This window comes from Vanellus vanellus (assembly GCF_965231255.1).
Source record: "Vanellus vanellus genome assembly, chromosome: 6".
Classification (NCBI taxonomy): Eukaryota; Metazoa; Chordata; class Aves; order Charadriiformes; family Charadriidae; genus Vanellus; species Vanellus vanellus.
Genome location: NC_138911.1, coordinates 16907181 through 16922722, shown reverse-complemented (window position 1 = coordinate 16922722; position 15542 = coordinate 16907181). Strand labels below are relative to the sequence as shown.

Below are 15542 nucleotides of genomic sequence, written 5' to 3'. Positions count from 1 at the left end.
TCTTGGCTTTAAAAATATGTTCCAGTGACTCACTATTTTAAGCTCTTATGATACCAGAGACATGTAATAATTCACTGGGCAGAAAGCTTCCCACAGGCATTTAAATATCGAAAATTCTCATGTGCCAGATATGGTCTCTTTTGTGCTTTTTCAGCATGTGGTGTATGACCCAGACAGAGAGATCACAGCTAGAAAGGTCTTACCTCTTGGGAGCTATTGCTAGCTTGGGAGCCTTTATGGGTAAGGCTAGTTAGAACAAATCTAAAGCTATTCTACTCCACATAACTGGCCTATGGCAGTCGTCGTAAAAAGAAAGAGTAGAAGTTCAGCCACAGGTCTCTGCCAGGCAGGCTCTAAGGTTTAATCATTAGGTTTCCACCAGAATGAAAGTTTTCATTTGGAAGATAGCTGAAATGCCAGAAAAAAAAAGGTACTTTATAAGACAGCAATTTGTCTTGAACACATACAATGACCACATTGGTCCCTTTGCGCATTTTCTAATTAAGTTGATGGAAAGACAAATTACATGGATCTCTAAGGAAATAATAATTTAGAAAAGCTGGATTGACAGACAGTTGTTGAAGCTATTTGGTTGCCTAAGAACTCTGTGGGACTGTTCCACATGTCTATTCTGAGGTCTATCTGTATAACCAAGCTTTGAAATGCCTGTAATTTAGCAGCTCTACCCCAAAAATGCTTTTTTTCCCCAAGAGACTATTGTATCAATCTATCCCTTTCTAGACAGGTGATGTTTGGATCCGGTTTGGAATCCTGTACTCCTTTACACAAATAAGATGTAATGTTCCGTAAGCTACAAAAGCATAATATTCAAAGAAATAGATGTGCTTCTATAGCTCTATACAAGTTCCACTTATTTTCATATAATTTCACTACATTGACATTGGCAAGCAGCTTTCAGTGTCAAGATGGTATCCCTCACTATGAACAGCCCTCTTTGCACAGTAGTAGGAAGAACAGCATGCCAAGCCTGTAATGAAAGAAGGTTTCCTCCTATTCTAAGTACCATGTCAAAAGTGCATTTGGCATTATCCCATTTCCAGCCTTTAGGAATATGTAAAACTTAATCACTGGATCAGAAGGACACTGCTTTCGAAGCCCACTGTGCTCCATAAAAAATTCTTCTGTCCTTAAAGTTACTCTTGACAAGACCCAAAGGAGCACATCGGCTACATGAGCACCCTTGGTGGGGTATGTGAAAAATATCCACAAAATGAACAGCCTGGGTTAATTTGCTATGGCAAAAAATTCTACAGTAGTCTGAAGGTCAAATGGAATGAAAACATGGTTTTAATCTTCTTATTTACTTATAAATCACTGATATTTTAGGTCTGCTAAAGTAATTTATAGAGATTTTCACATCGCAAGCTGGCATGCCTGTTCTATATTGACCTAAATTTACCTTCCATAATTTTGTGAATTCCCAGAATGTTATTTTACATGTGGAGTCACCAGCATTAGGGCCTGCTATACTGTAAACCATGGTACAGCGAGCTTACAGGAGAATTCTGGTGGTTCCAAGCCACCTATCAACAGTTCAATATAACTATGTCATTTCCCTCCAACAGATCCCTACCTAGTTTAAGACGTAGGCAGATAACCAACTAAAGTCTCCGCTGAACTGAGGAAATAGTTAAGCACCCTCTCACCCCAATTTTGGGATCAACTCTTTTCATCCTTTAGTATATACTGACTTAGTGTTTTTTCCCCAGCTGCAAGCCTAGGTCCTTCTTCCACACACATGGCCAGAAAGGTGGCTGTTCAGTGAGGAATATGAAACGTGCCTGTAGTCTGCTTGACCTATTCTGACCATTGCTAATGAACCCATCTCAGGCTGGGTGAGCTGCCATTTTTTCCTTTACATACCAATTTTTTTTTTGCATCAACCTGTTTTCTTAACTAGCACAGAGTATGCAATCTGGAGAAAGCAAACGAAGACCAAAACTTACCATCCGACTCGGAGGCTGCTCTGAAAATCAAGTAGCTGCTGGGAAGAGGCTGAGTGATTGAACCAACATTTTCTCCCTTTGGGCCCTGGAAATGCACACAGACAAAAGAAGACGTAAGGTGCAGAAGATGCAACGGACTGTTCAATGTCTTTCTACCCTTCCTGGGCAGTGTGTATGTTTGTGATAGGAAAGAAGGAAGGAGCAGATGGAGTAATTTAGAGAGACTCATTAGTAATGCTGCAGCTCCAAAGCAGTAATGAGCTCTGATGTAAATGGGACTTGGTCTAACCTATGCTCAGCCCAAAACTTACTCTGTTTATTCAGATCCTCAGGAATGGAAGAATCTCATTGCTGTCACTTGGGACAAAAACAGTCAAATATTTGCTATTAGTCATCTTTGTGCAACACCTGAATGGACTGCTCCATGCAATGCACGTCTGTCTGCTTGTAGCCTGACACACTAGCAGAGAAACACCCTTTATGTGTCACCATAAAAGTGGCAGAGCTCACACCTTGTGCTGTGAAGGCCTCTAGCAGAGAGGCAATGGCAGCTTTTCTGGAAGGAAACAAAGGAGAAACTCCATCCTGCAAACCTGTCTGGGAAAGGAGGAGACAGGCAAAACCACAGGCTGAGGACCAAAGGTCTCCCAGCATGGGCACATGCTGCTGGGTTGCAGCCCTTCACCTCTACATCCAGACCCTTTGAGAACCTTTATGCCGTGATGCCTGGCGTGCTGGCGACTTCAGGCTTTAACAAAACCAGGCTTTGCTTGTTTAGGTTGCCTTTAGTTTAGGAGCTGTGGCAAAAAAAGTGTCTTGTAAGTATCCTGCCACAATCCCTTCGGCATGACCCTCCAGAAATGATTCCCAGGAAGGCAGAGTCCATCTTGGATTAGGCACTTCTTTAAGCAGAACCCCAGGCTCTGACCTTGATCTCCTCCCTGTTTTCTCCTCTCTTGAGCTCCAGAAGCTGCTAAGAAAAAGCAGTTTCTGTACCTGGTGAGCACAGCTTCACACATTCCATGGTATGGACTTTATCCCATGACCTGGCTGAAATAAACGGGAGTCCCTCTCTTGCATTTCCAAATTTTCTCAGCCTCCTCTAGTTCCTTCTCTTCCTTACTTCACAACAAACAACATGAAAGCAGATCCTTTTTCAATTCTGCAGACATCATGTCAGAAATAAATGCAGAGCAGAAAACATCACCAATACTCTCAAGACCACTATGCCAACTGCAGGGTGGAACAAACATTTTTTTCCAGGATGCTCAAACACAGATTTCCTTGAGTTTTTAGAGAATACACACAACGCTGAAAATCGGTAGGGAAATTTTTGCAGTTTAACCATGACTCTCCTCTCTTACATGGGCCTTTATAGTATCTCATCTTGTCCCTTGAAAGAAGGACTTCCCCCTAGCATTAGTCTGTAAGCAGGGAAACTGTGATGACTGCTGAAAACTGCTCCTATATACAAGTGTCTGGTAGTTAAATGGTGGTTTTAACTGGATTTTTGTGAATTCCACTCAGAAAGGCAAAATTTGGAAAAAATGAAGAGTGCAAGCATAGGACAAACATTAAATTATATCTATATATACTCCATGAAGATGCAGTGCTGAGAAGACAACAGGCTCCAGTTTAGCTTCTCGTCTCTACATCTGTGGGGTTCTGCTGCTGCCAGGAGGAACTGGGATCCTTATTACTTGCTTCTTTCTCCCCTCTCCTCGCCCACAAGAGGTTCACAAGATCAAGACTGTTTAAAGGCTTAATAGGCAGGACTGGCAAAGTTGGGATTTGATTAGCAATCCAGGGCAGAGCAGCTCAAGACATTACTAGTGACATTAATGCAATCAAGCATCATTCCCAATGGCATTTTTCCTTTCAGTAGCTTGCAGCTGAGCAGGGCATTGGAGAATTGTTGATAACAGCATTACTTGTGTTTTCAGTGCAGAGGTTGCTATTTGCCCCTTTGGAGAAAAAACCTTACAACCAAACAGTACAGATCCAGAGAACTGAAACTAAAAAAAAAAAAAAAGGGGGGGGGGGGGGGAGAAGGAAAGGAGGAGATAACACAAGTTTTTAACAGACACTTAGGCATGTGGATAAACACAAGGAGCAGCCAAGTCACTCTGTCAAGGAAATGTATTCAACAGTAAGGCATGCTTATACATGGAGGGGCCTGTTTCCCACAGAAAGAAGAGGAGAAGAAGAAAGGAGAGGAGGCCATAAAAATAAAATCAACATCTCCACAGAGTAGATGAGGTTCTGTATCTGCACAGCAGGGATAATGATGCTTTCTGCCTTTTAGCATCATGCCTGTTTAGAGTCTAAGACCTCGAAGACAATGACCATCTCTCACTAAAAGTGAATGTTATCCCTGCAACACAAGGACCTGGAGCTCAGCTGCAGCCTCTAGACAGTACAACTATGAATGGATCATCTTCAGATCATTCCTGTCTTTACATTTGATTTAAGACTCAAAAGGCAATACCAAACCGGGGCTGATTAGGCTTTAAAAAATGGAGTGGACTCACACTGTTTTAGATAGTGTGACAAACACCTAGTCTTGGAAAGTCATAAAACAAAGCTTAAAAAAAGAGAAAAAAATCCCTTTTGTAAACAGTACTGTGGGTAACTGTAAGGATGAAGATGAAATTAACTGTGCTGTATTATAGAGCAGAACAAACAATTGTAAAAGAGCAGCACAAGCCCATTACTAGAACATCTTTCTTTAAAGGAATGACTCAAAGCTCTTAAAATCAACAAAATTAAAATCATATATATTCCCAGGTTCAGTGGGTCTGATCCCACCTCATTTAGCACTGTAAACACATGCCAGAACAAGCTGTAGTCAATAAAAGCCTTCCCACACCACACTGTTCACTTCTGAGCAAGCTCAAAGGGAAATACGAACTATTCCAGGACATTTACTTGGGACAGCTGGGCAAACCTTGCCAGCAGAGCGCCCTACGCTCCTTCTGTGAAGCAAGAGGACAAACACTCACACCCTCACACTAATTACTAGGTTGGCATTCCCTGCTCTCCTGCAGTCATCCCAGCAAAAAGTCTATTCCCTGAAGCAGTGTGGGACCACATTGCCTTCACATCATGGACAAAGTGCCTCTGCGGCAGTATTTGCAGCATGTGGGGGAAGCCTTTATCACCGCTGCTTGCAATACTGACTGATTTTGAGACCTTGGTGGTTTTGGCCTTGGGTTTACAAAGGCCTGGGTAGAGCAAAAAGGTAAAAGGTCTAATCCATTTGCACTGTGATGGAGTTTCAGGCTAAAACACTTAAAAAAGCCAGGGAAGCAGTGTAGAACAAAGGACTGCCTCCTCTCGGGTATATACTACTAAGATAGCTCTAGAAACCAGAGTGCTTTACAGAAAAACCAGTTCCCTGCTGCGTATGTTTAGCTTTCCACTATACACAATGGTCTTACATCTTACCTACCTATCATTTGAAAGGCATCCCAAAATTTCATCTGGCTCTAACTGAACTTAAAATGACTGCACATCACATTTAATTGGCTAGCACAACTATAAATGTCTAGGGCACTGCTTGAACCAGACATTTGTTTCAGGGCTGAACCCTGCAGTTACATCCACACATCTGCTGAGCAGCCAGGCCAAGATGTACAAAGGTGTTCATTAATTACCCTAAGTTAGCTGGAAGTCCACTATGTGAGTCAAAACTCGACCATCAACCTTAGTCTGGAAAATCCTTGAAAATTTCATGAGCTATTTTAGCCAAAAGTGAAAGTTGTTTAGCCAGATCTTATTTCTGTCATGATGGACAGTAACTTGGGCTTTTTGCTTAAGCTCAGGCTAATCTACATTTCATGAGAAATAGGCTTTCTTTGCACAGTTATACATCACCAATTTAGATCAGTCAATTCTGCTCCAGTTGCTTTAAAAGAAGGCCATGAAATGACATAAAATGAAACAGTATTTTTAGCAGTTTCAGCCTTAAACTGTTGTCAGAGTGCAGACAGCTTCTCTGACATCAAGCAGTTCACTGGTGGATTTCTTCTTGACGTGTATTTTGGTGTTCACCTTGTGGCTGAAAGCATCTATCACACATAACAATCCAGGCTAAACTCAGGTTTCAGGAAATATCCTACCATGCAGCTCAAATGTAGCTTTCTAAGTATCTGTCTCAAATTTGAGTATTAATTTGACCTTAAAACTAAAATCTCTTGGGAATTCCTCTAGTAAACAAATGTTTTCAGAGATATATTCCCTTCATATTTAATATACTAATTCCTATTTCTGTCATATATTTTCTCAAGAGACACAAGAATTAGAAAAACATACACACATGCAAATACATATAGACATTGATAAAAACTCCTCTTCTTTTGTATGATTCATTCAAAGGGAAGGGCATTCTGGCATAACACTTCAGATCTGTCAGCAGCACTACTTTTCAGTACCTGACTGTGTTTTTGATTTTACTTCTTCACTAGCTCTCCTGACTGTGCTTTTCAGAACAATTCAGTTGACCTGTCAAGTCACAAGGAATTTTTTTGTTGATGGACAGCAAATGATCGACAACCTTCTTGGGTGCATGGTCTGAATTAAAAAAGCATCAAAACTCAAAACTGAGTAAGAAGCAAGATAGCAGTGAAACCTTCAGGACTTAAAGCAAAAGCAATGCATCTAGGCACAGATCTAGGCTACTGTCAGAAAACAGCAGCTCTTACCCCTGGTTGTTGAGGTTAATTTTAATTCTCTCCTCCTACCTTATTAAAAATTGCAAGACTTTTTATAGTGATTGTATAGCTGTGTTTAAAACTGTTCAATTAACTACAGGGATGAGCAGGAGTGAGGCTGCTTGATCTGCTCCCACAGGGCTTCCCCTCCATTTTGTTAGAACTTCTGATGCCAATGACAAATGCCTTCATTGCTCTCACATGAGTCTTCCCAAGGAGATTTACTCTGCTGAACACCTTTGCAGCAAGGCAGTAGCTTGTAATGCTTTGCTTACACTGGTGATGTCTCCTAGAGAATTTATGTCTGCAGTAACTCTGCTGAGTCACTGTTTTAATGGGGAAACAAGAGTTCAAGACCATTTAAGCTTTGTCTTCAGAGTATCCAACAGATGTTGTTCTCAGTGCCTCTCAGGAGGTACTGGGGTCTTTCTCTTTCCTCATAGGCATTAGAATTTTTTTTCTCTTTTTGCCTATTCTTAAAGGAAAGAAGAAAAAGAAATGCAGCTCTTGAAAATTTCCAGGGAGTTATTTCAAGAAGTGTGAGAAACTATTAATCATTTGTGTTGCAGGGAGATCCAGGGGTCACTGCAGGACCTACTGCGTGTACAGGAAGAGACTGTCTTAGCCTGTGAGTAACAACAGACTGAAGAAGAATTCAAAGTGAAGGGAGAGAAAACCTTTCTATTTCCATTTCAAAGAACAGAAAATTAAGGCAACCTATGCAGTGTCACACTTTTGTGCAACAGTCTCTTGAGCAGACCACCGAGTTCCAAGTCCATCGCAAACAAACCCAAACCTCAGAGGCATTAGAAAAAAGAAGTCAAATGATTGATCTGTTTTGTTGTCACTATGCCAGCCCTCTTCCAGTATTGTGCAAAGCATTTGGTGCTTTGTGTGTCCTTGTTTTGGGGAAGTCAGTTGACTGGGTCTATTCCTCACCTCTTTTTAAAGATGTAGGCCACGGCTTGATATAGCTTCTAGGTATCTTTTTTGCTGCATTAACATATTTCCCCTTTCCTCAGTTTATGCATGCATCTATACACCAAGAATGACACATTTGTAATAATCACAATGCGCCACGTTCCTTTGATGTAATACCATGACCAAGCTTCGGTGTCTTTAATCTTTTTATGCACTCAATTTACCATCACTAACAGCAACTGAATAACTGAAAATCTAGATAACATCAATGCTAGGTGATACTAGTGCTGAGACACTAGTCCAAGAAGAGGTTGTTCAACTCATCAGGCTTGTTACCTTTACAGCCCAGATGGATTGATCCAAAGGATGAAAAAGTTTAAAACAGAAACCATCCTTTTTGGAGGGTCTCTCGATCAGCTCACAAGAATGGAGCAAGATTGTCCCGACCCACTGTCCGATCTTTGGCGTCTTATAAATCAGCAGCACTCCTGGTTTCAGAACACACCACAGCTTGGTCCAACTCTTCAAAGTCCCACGAATCTGGAGGGAAGCAGGGAGAGAACAGAAAGCTGAATTTACTTTGCTTCTTCAAAGAAAACCAGTATTTAAACAGTATTTCCAGTATGTGTTTCTCCTAAGGCCACACTACGATACACTTCCTTAGGAAGATACACTGCATTATCTGAACAGTCTAGGGATCTCATAGCCAAATTTACAAGGCCTGGGATTTTGCTATCAGAATCCAGTCTTCATATTTTAGTGCTGGCGTAGTGTTAGCAGCTTACTTAATTTTTTAGGCAACCAGCACTGCTGGCCCATGTGAGAGTGATTTGTTAATAATCATGGAGGACACGCCAATTAGAACATTGCATAGAAAAATGTTATTGCTAGTCTAATTCCTCTTATAAGTCATTTTAATAGTGTTCTGCAGAACAGAACTATGAAAGGGTTTTGTCAAACACCCCAATTTTAAAAGCACCTTCTCCAGCTGGTTTACTTCTCTGTCAAGCTCAATGCATGCTCCCTCTTGTATAGAAGACATTAAATCTGATAGCATATATTAAAGATAACAGCTTTAAGAATAGGGAAGTTTCTCAGAAAGGTTAGATTTTGTCTCAGGTCTTCTTGATGTCAATGTACATAGGCCCTCATTTTTTGCTGAACCAGAAATTTCAAGCCACAGCAAACATACAACAGGTATTTTGTATTTAAAACAAAACCTCAATATTTATCTATCATCAACACTAAACATTATAGAAACTTTTTTGTTGCCAATGTAATTTCTTGAATAAACCATACCCATCTCATTTTTCTGGCCTCTAATACTGATCATAGAACAATGTTGGAGGTTTTTCACTCTGGTCAAATGCAATTGTATCGTTTCATGAAATCCCTAAGTTGTTTTTTTTTTTTTAAAGAGCTATGTGTTCGGCAATGTTTGGAAATTAAGTTTTGCCATTATAAAAGGGCAACCAATTCACTATTAGTCAAGAAGACTAAATGGCCTCAAATAAGGAGAAAACCAGCAGTGAAAGGTAACACCTCTCAATGTCAATCCAAATTTATTTTGCCACATACAAAGTTTCAAGACTTCAATGAGAAGCTGTCACTAGCTGAGTCTTTGCACAAGGAGAAATTACAGTTGTCATCAGGTCCAATATGTTTCATTCTGTGCTGTGACAACATAAAATCCAACTGTCAACAGAACAAGCTGTATCTGCACATTTCCAGGCTGTTATTCTGTCTATTCCCTCTTCAGTACAGAAACACATCTATGGGAAGAGGCCAGCAGACTCTTTCAGAGAGGAAGAAAGAAAGAAACATCATCGCTTCCTTTTGTACTATGCACTTTTTGAGACCTCGTCGCTACTTAAGGACATGGACTAGATGGATTGAGTTAGGTTAAAATGGAAAGTAAATATTCCCCATAACTCCACTTTTATAGCAGCTATTTAAGTACGGCTTTACAGCAACTTCAACTCAAAATTATTTGGTCTTGCTTCACTCAAAAAAGTGCTAGTCCATAAGTCTTAGACACATCAGGTACTTCTCACTTATTTTTTCCTACAGCCTCGGAATGGTTTGTAAGAAATACCTTCAGCCAGTCTGCTGTGATCACTACACTGGGATCCTTCAGAGCACTGAAGAGTTGTTTAGTAGCCCTTTTCTTCTCCTGTCTGTAATTTTTTTTTTGTACCTGGTTCAGAACAGAGAAAATACAGCAGCTGTAATCATGGCCTCTTTTGTGGAGGAAAGAACACAATGCATTAAGGACAGCTATGTATAGCACAGCTAGAACACGACCCAGCACAGGTTCCCCAGAAATGAGCACTAGAAAGAGCAAAAGCATAATGAGATAACAGGCATTTTCTTTACTCCTGAAGTCCCACCAAACATAATGTAATTTGGTTTTTCTTTGGGGGGAATGGAAAGAGACTGAATACCCATTCCTCCTCAAATTAAAGAGATTAAATCTAATTTCATCCAAACCAAATTATTTATACTTTTGGTTTGGTAGACAAACAAGTGTTCAAGCAATAATTTATTCAGATTGCCTAGACATACTCCTCCTAACAAGACCAATGACGGATTACAATCCTCTTGAGGTGCCTAATGGCTCTGGAACTTATGAACAGAGTGAAATAATTACACTGATTTGTTCTGTTTGCAGTACATAATCTAATCCTGTATATAAAGCTTGTAAATGCCCTTGGCCTACAATGACTCCTAGAAGAGCTGGAGGCTTCTCCAGGTCTTGGGAAATGACTCAGAGTAGCTCCCAATGGTTTGTTTGGAAGGTACTACTTGTTTTGTAAAAGAAAGTCAGCTGATGCTGACTTGGCTGCTTTGCACGTACCTTCAGTGTTTCCTTCTTCATGAATTTGGCTGTGGGAGACACACACTCTTTGTCAGACCCATTGCAAAGCTTATATTCGATCTAAAAAAAGAGGGAGAGAGAAAACAAGAATGTGTTAACATGAAGATGTTCAAGTGATGTTTTAATGAAGGGTCGTTTATATCTTCCAGAAATCCATGAAAGAGCTGATTGCAGACTTCAGCAGCAGAATACTAAGAAAGCACAGAAAATGTGTATTTGCAGTGCACTCCAAACTTCCTTTTTATACTCATAGTTATTTAAAAAATTCCCCAACAAATTTCCTTCGTATTTCTCCCATGCAGATATTAATCTTTGTAAAATAAAAACAAAACAGAAAAAAAAACCCTACTCTTATTCCTGACTTCAAAAACTGCTCATCCCTTTTCAGATCTGAAAGCATTTCAATTACTGGAATAAAAATTATGGGGAAGCTGGTATAGATCTTTCACAACCAGACTCGATATTGGCAGTGACTGTTGCCCTAACTGAAATGTCCAGAAACATGAGTGGGCAAGAAATGACTTAATCATGTTACAGATAATACAGGAAATCATCATCATCTTGGCCTTGCGAAGCAAGGCACAAAATATACAGTCACTTCAAATCATGTTTGATAGTGTCAGTGCTGTTTAAATTCATTTTCAGAGGCTGCAGACTGATCTCATGATTGTGCTGATGGCCTGAAAAAATGCTTTATTTTTGTTAGATGTGGTCACAATATTACTGTTCCCAAAATAATGTATGCTTGGAGAGTATAGCTCTCTGGAGCCCAGCTCATGATGAGGACTCCTACTTCGATAGGTACTGCCAGCAAATTATCCCAAACCTGAGGAAGGTTAGTGGCATAAGAATTATGGTACAGTCTATAAACTCTGCTACTTTTTATGTGACCTTGGGGAAGTTACTTTCTCTCTCTGTACCACTTTTCCTTCCAACCTTTCATGTGTCTGATGCATTCAGACTGTGATCTTTTGGGGTCAGGCACTGTCTCTCCTACTTATGCATGACAGTTTTATAAAAAAGCTCAGCCCTTGGCCACCGTGATTTAATGGGTATGACACAAAAATGAGCTGTACTATGAAAAAAATCTATCAAATATAGTTCCCATTTATACATTCGCTGCTATGATGTGAAACAAACCCACTGGCCTCTCAGACTCTCTCACCTGTATGTCATGATCTGATGTAATCATTTTACAGTGACTTCAGTTTTGAGAGACACGGACCCGCTTTCTTTTTCCCTCCCAGCAACACAGAAACCTCTCTGGTTACTACAGCCACAAACCATGCTAAACATTAGTGTGAGCAGGAAAATATTTAATAACAGCCAGATCGGTCCTTTCCACACGACTTAGATAAAAACATGCAAATGCATGACCAGACCACAGCAAACAGGACATCAACAATGCTTTGGAGACTGTGACAGGAGCCAAAAAGGGAGATAAGGGTGCATGCTCAACTGAGCAAAACTCATTCTGGATGATGCAGGATTTGAAATTAGGGTCAGAAGGTGCAATTTGCAACAGAGCCAGGGTCACTGTAGAACCTATTACTTGTTCTCACTTACCCTTACAGTAGTCTTTCACTAAAACCAAAAGTACACTTGACACTTAAGAATAATTAGAGAAATGAAAACTCTGCGATGGCACATAAAGACCAGTGAAGCCCCTGATCTGACTTTCCAGTTTACAAGTCAACTTGGCATTGGATCCACTCAATGAAAATGCCAGCTCTGGACTCCTGCAAACTATTCAATATTTGCCATTTTTGTTTTGATAGAAAGTTAAACCTGTCTCCTTTACCTGCAATGCAGTCTCTGATGCATATTTTGTATTTCTGCACATGGGACTTCCCTGTAAAAACATAGGATTTACAGTGGGGTCTGCTGCACAGATATAACATCTGAGCAGAGAATTTTGCCCACAGGGTCTTTGTCACTTTTCAAAGGGCAGTGGTAGACATTTGGGAGATATGCTATAAGCTTTTCTTTATGAGGAAACATTTCTAAGTGCTTAAATGTCTCTGAGCAAGAATCCTTCGTAATTATTAGGAGATTATGCTTTCATGATTCAAGACGCGTGTCCTCTGAAACTGGTCAGAAGAATTCTCCCCCTTTCTCCCAGTTAGCAGGGAGAATGTCCTGTCCTTGAGATACAATTATGAGCCAACTGTTTACTGGTAATTTCACTCCCTCCAGCCCAAGAGATCAGATGCAGAGAGAAACACTGCGTACTATTCCTCATTAACCAGTGCAAGAAGCAGAAAAAGCACAGATGTCCCCAAGATTCTAGGAAATCCTGCTCAGGTGTCTGCAAAGCATCAGGATATAATGAATGCTTATTGCTTAACTAATTAAAACAAACTACAGTCACTTCTTGTCTAGACAATTACATTTTAGTACTTATATAAAGAATAAAATCTTGGCCCCTAAGCTGACTTGGCTCGAGGAAATTTACTTGAAGATGAATACGGAAAGGCTTCCAACAACTGCCGCAAAGCATGCAAACCTGAGCCCTAAACCTGCTGCTCTTGGGGAACCGTTAACACAGAGGCACTTTCACTGCTTTACAATCCACACCTGCCTCCTCCCAGAGTCTCTCTGGGTCATGCTAAAAATAGAATTAAAGAACCATAAGACTTCAAACCTGGGACGTTTACACAGAGAGACATTGATTCTGCCTCTTCAGGAGAGCTGACTCATAGCTTCGTGACCAGGGACACCGCATGCCCGAGGCCAGCCAATACTGCTACGCATGTTATAAAGCCGTAGCCCACAACAGTGTATGACAGGATAATCTCCCCTTACACCACCATAGCTTTTAGAAGCTCAATAGAATCACAGAATCACAGAATGGTTTAGGTTAGAAAGGACCTTAAAGATCATCCCCTGTACTCAGCACTGGTGAGGCCACACCTCGAGTATTGTGTCCAGTTTTGGGCACCTCAATACGAGAAAGGTATTGAGGTGCTGGAGCGAGTGCAGAGGAGGGCAACAAAGCTGGTGAAGGGCCTACCAGACAAATCATATGAAGAGCGGTTGAAGGAGCTGGGACTGTTTAGTTTGAGGAGGAGGCGGCTGAGGGGAGACCTCATCACTCTCTACAACTATTTGAAAGGACGCTGTAGAGAGGTTGGTGCTGGTCTCTTCTCACAGGTAATTAATGACAGAACAAGAGGGAATGGCTTCAAGCTCCAACAGGGTAGGTTTAGACTGAACATTAGGAAAGAATTTTTGACAGAAAGAGTGGTCGGGCATTGGAATAGACTGCCCAGGGAGGTGGTTGAGTCACCATCCCTGGATGTGTTCAAGAGACGTTTAGATGTGGTGTTGGGGGATATGGTGTAGGGGAGAACTTTGTAGAGTAGGGTAGATGGTTGGACTCGATGATACCAAGGGTGTCTTCCAACCTAGACAATTCTATGATTCTATGATCATCTCGTTCCACCCCCCCTACCATGGGCAGGAACGCCTTCCACTACATCAGGTTGCTCAAAGCCCCATCCAACCTGGCCTTGAACACTTCCAGGGATGGGCAATCCACAACTTCCCTGGGCAACCCATTCCAGTGCCTCAGCACCCTCATAGTGAAAAAATTCTTCCTAATATCTCTTCTAAATATCCCTTCTTCCAGTCTGAAGCCATTACCCCTATCACTACATGCCCTTGTAAAGGTCCCTCTCCAGCTTTCTTGTAGGTCCCCTTCAGATACTGGAAGGCTGCTATAAGGTCTCCCCAGAGTCTTCTCTTCTCTAGGCTGAAAAACCCCAACTCTCTCAGCCTGTCTTCATAGCAGAGGTCCCCCAGCCCTCCGATCATCTTCATGGCCCTCCTCTGGACCCACTCCAACAGGTCCACGTCCTTCTTATGTTGAGGGCTCCAGAGATGGACACAATACTCTAGGTGGGGTGTCACAAGAGTGGAGTAGAGGGGCAGAATCACCTCCCTCGACCTGCTGGCCACGCTTCTTTTGATGCAACCCAGGATATAGTTGGCTGCCTGGGCTGCGAGCGCACATTGCCGGGTCATATTGAGCAAAACTTATCTGAAATCATTACAAACCAGTCTTTCAATTGGTCAAAGCAGCTCGATGGAGACTGCTGCAGTGGGCTTCTGAACCACTGTGCTGCTTCTTTCAGGCACTGCCTCCCCCATGTCTGAGCTATGTCCAGACATGCTGAATTTGCTTACCTTGCCTGTAAAGGGAAACACGCCCACAGGGATGGTGTACACTAAGACAGGCTTAATGGATGAGAAAGAAGCAGTAGCATAAGTCCCTCACTGCCTGTGTAAGACTTTCTAGGCATGGGAAAACAAATATCTATGTTGCCATGTCCCAAAAACTGTGATGTACCAGCTGTGTGATGCATAATGCAGCTCCCCAAGGTGGTTGTAAAATGACCAAGCTTTATGAAGAGAGAGAAAATTTTACTAAAACCAAGCCATGGACAAGTTTTCAGATGTGCCTGACCTGGGCCTTCTGTTTTCAGAAACTTGACGCTGTACCCCAGTTACTTTTTTAATGAGGCAAACTGATTGCTTCTCCCTGCCAACTTTGCTTCTTTTTATGCTGACGAAGATGCACCATCACAGATCCTAGATAGCAGTTTGCTTGCAGATGATCATCAGGTGTACAGAGTGAAAAGCATTGCATTTCTGGGTTTAAAGTTCCTGCCTTTTCACAGGAAAGGTGGGATCTAAGGTCCCAGGACTGCATACCGTAGTCCCCCATGCTGCTGATAGCAACATACAGTTCCTCCAGGTTTAACCTGCTAAGTGACTAGAAGTAATATGATTTCATATGTTTACACAAATCTGTTTTAATAGTTTCGATTGTACCTCACAGCATATATAAGATTCAGTAAATGTGTGCCATCAGCTCTAAAGATCCCTAAGATACAGCAGGGCATTACATTGCTAAGGCAGATCAAGAGCATTTAATGATGTCCTTCTATCGCCCTGCCTTTCTCAGCCTGGCAGAAAACTAAGAGAAGGCATTTGTCATCACAGCAAATCTTTCAAGGACACTGGGATAATGCTTGTGCAGGATATCAGAATCTGGCCCCC

At 41.5% G+C, this 15542-nt stretch overlaps 1 protein-coding gene across 1 annotated transcript in view; it reads right to left on the bottom strand.

Annotated features, from left to right (window-relative positions):
- OSBPL5 (oxysterol binding protein like 5) overlaps positions 1-15542 on the bottom strand; it is a 151217-nt gene that overhangs the window by 38543 nt on the left and 97132 nt on the right. The window contains exons 4-7 of the mRNA XM_082485116.1: positions 10458-10538; positions 9696-9797; positions 7937-8140; positions 1968-2052 (exon numbers count right to left, since the gene is read on the bottom strand). Coding sequence (XP_082341242.1) covers positions 1968-2052; positions 7937-8140; positions 9696-9797; positions 10458-10538 — 472 coding nt within the window. The remainder of the gene's footprint in view (positions 1-1967; positions 2053-7936; positions 8141-9695; positions 9798-10457; positions 10539-15542) is intronic.